General features: G+C 38.7%; 1 protein-coding gene across 1 annotated transcript in view; it reads left to right on the plus strand.

The window, feature by feature from the left end:
• Positions 1–2,466: 2,466 nt before the first annotated feature.
• The window catches only part of LOC123987036 (butyrophilin subfamily 3 member A2-like), a gene marked incomplete at its 3' end in the record, with an annotated part of 7,903 nt that continues 6,586 nt past the window's right edge, over positions 2,467–3,783 (plus strand). The window contains 1 exon segment of the mRNA XM_046075573.1: positions 2,467–2,900. Within this exon segment, the coding sequence (XP_045931529.1) occupies positions 2,822–2,900 (79 nt within the window).

A 3,783-nucleotide genomic window follows, 5' to 3' on the forward strand; every position in this document is an offset into this window, starting at 1 on the left:
GTCTTTAGTCTAGCCTTAAAAGTGGTGATGCGATCCGATTCCCGCACCCAAATTGGAACCAGGTTCCATAGTAGAGGCGCTTGATAAGTAAATGCTCTTTGTCCCACTCTTAACGTTTCAGAGCCTGAATTTGGATTATTGGCCGTCGACATCTTGTTTTTGGTTTTTTTAAAGCTCATCAGGAGTTTACTGAGGTGATAAATCAAGTGAGAAGTCGGGTCATTTTCATACAGACTTCTATGCAATCAGACTTCTGAATGCAGTAACTGGAGTGCTGGACTAGTAAGTAGATCAAATCCAAGTATTTATTTCCAAAAGCTCAGGAGCTAAAACCAAAGAGAACAGATAACCTAAATAATCAGGTGACTTTGATAAAGCAGCAGATCCCAGACTGAACTTTTTTTAACCTTAAAATGTGTGTAAAGATAAATGTAATCTTACTATTTTTTTTTTTTGGCGTTCACTCGTTTTAGAAAAGTAGTTGTTTTTATGTCTATGCTTGTATTGAATTGTATGAGCTGTGATTGGTGTATTTCTAGTGAGTTTTTGTTGACTGTTTTGTTAATGTTACTGGTGCTGCAGTAAATACAAGCCTGACTATATTCAAAACAAATCTAGTTTATTATCACAGATATTAAAGTGCATGAAGAGCTGAACCAGAGTCTGTCAGTTAGTTTAATATATAATGGTCGTTTGCTCATTCGTGCTTTGTTAGAGGAATGGTTTGTATTAAATGCATTATTCATTATGGTGAAGAATAATGTGTTGTGTTTTATATCGTTGTCTGTTTTCTTGTGAAAAAGCTATTCTTGAGGTCAAACATGTCTAAGGAATTAGTTCCTTTATAAAAAGTTTTGCAAAGCTGATTTCAAAGATCCCCTAACTTGTGTTTTAGGTCATATAAAAGTGCTCTGTGGTTAAATTTCCTGGTTAAAAATGAAAAGTTTCTCTTCTGGATGTGAGATGTTTCACTGTAAAGTTCATTCTGTGTGTTTTTGCACTGGACGCTTCACGTCACACTTGTAGGTCCCATACTGAGCTATGATTGGACCAAACTAGTTGTGATGTCACACTTGTTAGTGAAAAAAATGTTCTCCCAGTTATTTTTTTGTTACTCGGTTCACCAGGTGAAGTAGTGACGGCAAACTGCTCCAAATCTGTTCGACTTCATTTCCTGTCTCTACTTTCAGCTGTTGAATAAAAGCAATAATGTCACACAAAGATTCCTACAGTGTTTTTATTTTAAAGAAAAGAATAAAAAGTCTTTATCGGCCTGATTTTTAGAACCTGTTTTTAAAACTCTAAAGACTCTTTGAGGACAAACTTTAACACCTATAAAAATCAATTAACTTAAATAAACAGAATTAAAATACAGTTAATCAATAAAAACTAGTAATTTCATTATTCTATGTTTAATACAGAAGCAGTTTATACAAAACAATATTTTTAAATCTGCTTCACGGCTTTTCTTTAGGTGCATTTTTTTTCTTTTCTTTTTTTAATGTTTGTGATTTTAGGAAAAAACTAATTAATGATGATCCAACCATCTGCAAGTTAAATACCACCGAAGTGCCATAAATAAAATGAAAGTAGAATTTACTATGTGGTCTAGTATGCGGTAGTTTATTTCAGATTGTTGTTTAAAGCTTAATTCAGATTTATTTAATAATAATAAGGCTCTAAGCCGGTCTGTCAGGTACAGTTACACACTGAACAGATCACACATGGTTTCTGTGTTAAATGAATAACTGTCTGTATAAAGAAAACCAGAGGTTTACACAGTGGAGATGTTGGCTGCACTACAGTTGGGGAAAAAACTGGACAAGATGAGGTGTTGATCTGTGTAGTTAATGATTCCGCTGTCTGTCCTATTATTAAATGTGATTATTAGTCACCTGTTTATTTTTTACACTGTTTTTTATTTTATTATGTATTTTGTGCCTTTTTCGGAGTAGTGATGTTGTTGCTATGGAGACCTGTGTGTGTGTGTGTGTGTGTAGCATGTGCGCCCTCTCAGTCCACGTGCGCTGTCTCCGTGAAGCTTGCTGGAGTTGTAACTCTGTCTGTGATGGAGAAGTGATCTTTATCCTGTGTTTCCAGATAAACGGCGAGTTGAAGCCGAAGCCCAGCGCGTGCGCCTCCCGTACCCGAGGTCGCCGGTTTGGGTGCGTGCAGCACGTTTTCGGGAGCATCCGGTTGCATCAGCAAGTTTAAGGTTTCAGTTTGAGTTAGGCTGCCAGTTTAGGCGGTGGACGCAGGAAAGCGGAAACTGCGCTGAGGAGCGCATGTCAGGGTGCTGTGAGCTTCTTTTTACTTTATGATGCAGGAACGTGGTGTTAACTCTGGTGCGGAAAGTCACGTGACAGTGAAGTAGGCTATAAAATACCCAGATGAAGCAACTTGCTCCTCTTTTTTTTTTTTTTGTCTGTAGGCATTTATACCACGGGGAGGTAAGGCAGTCGCAGGAGTGGAGCGTAAATCTCAAATATACTTTTAAACCAGTGTGCATCCGTGTTTTTGTTGTAATTGAAAGAGTTTGTGCTCCAAAATGATTAGTAGTGTTAAATAGGCTACTGACGTCTTAAAGCAAATTGCCCTGCACGTGTTCAAGAGATATCTGTACTTTGTATTTCCATTGTTTTGTTTTAATGTAAAGTGTTTGTAGTTATTATTAGTGTTGAATAACGACGTCTAAAAGCGATTTTCCTTGTTGGAGAGCTTTCTACTGTCGGTTTACTCAGGACATTTAACTTATAAATAACAGTAAGTGAGGTTATCAGCACTGTTAACCAGTCCAGTAGATTAAAGGTCCTTCTCTAACATGTCGACAGCTCGCGAGCTTCTGGTCTTCTCTTTCAGCCTTCTGACTTTGTCTGAAATAACACGTGGACTTCTAAACGGTAAGAAAACTAACGCTCAACATCAGTGCTGAAGTGAGCCGCTCCGGTACGCAGGACAGGAATTGCATGCACCTCCAAATAATGCTTTTAAACGCTGTAATATTCTTTGTGGGCTTAATCAATGGTGATAAATGATTCGAAGTATATAATTTATGAACGTTTAGAGTCTTTAATATTTTAATACACTTAGCGGAAGCACCGTGCCTTGACATTCAGTAAATATATCTGGTGATCAATAAGCACAGCAAAGTGTCTGAGCAGGACCCAAAGAGGTGGATGCATAATTCGGCAGATGCAATTTTGTAGGCTAACGTTACCTGCCGAGATTTGCATCCACTTCTTTCACTGTCACTTGTCATAACCGACCAATCACGGCCTGGATGGGAGGGGACATTTCAAAGTATTGACAGATAGGTGTAATTTAAATTACACTGGGGACTTTGGGCACAGGTCAGAATCAGAATGTCTCCATCACTGTAGGAGCCATACACTGGGTTTGTTTGGGTTGTTATTGGGTTTCCTCTCTTTTCTTTGCACTGTAGTGTACATGCACGCGCATCGTCACGTCATCAGTTACTGTGGGTGTGACTGGGGGCGTGGTGTTTGTATTAATGTGTTTGTGTGTTCACCTGTGAGGAAGCTTGGGTTGATCATGGCTGCAGGGTGAGCACGGGGAAGAACTTTCTGTTGACCGTTACCATCGTCGTCAACATCTTTCACTGATGTCTCTGAGGTACCTTTTGCACTACTTACAACATGCATCACTCAAAGTAAGTGATTGGTTTTCTATGTATGTGAAATAGCGTAATAAAGAGACTCAATATGTACGATGGTTCAGCGTGACGCGTCTTCAGTGTAAATCCTCATGTTTCAGCCTGCTGTG

This window comes from Micropterus dolomieu, linkage group LG18 (assembly GCF_021292245.1).
Source record: "Micropterus dolomieu isolate WLL.071019.BEF.003 ecotype Adirondacks linkage group LG18, ASM2129224v1, whole genome shotgun sequence".
NCBI classification, from domain to species: domain Eukaryota; kingdom Metazoa; phylum Chordata; class Actinopteri; order Centrarchiformes; family Centrarchidae; genus Micropterus; species Micropterus dolomieu.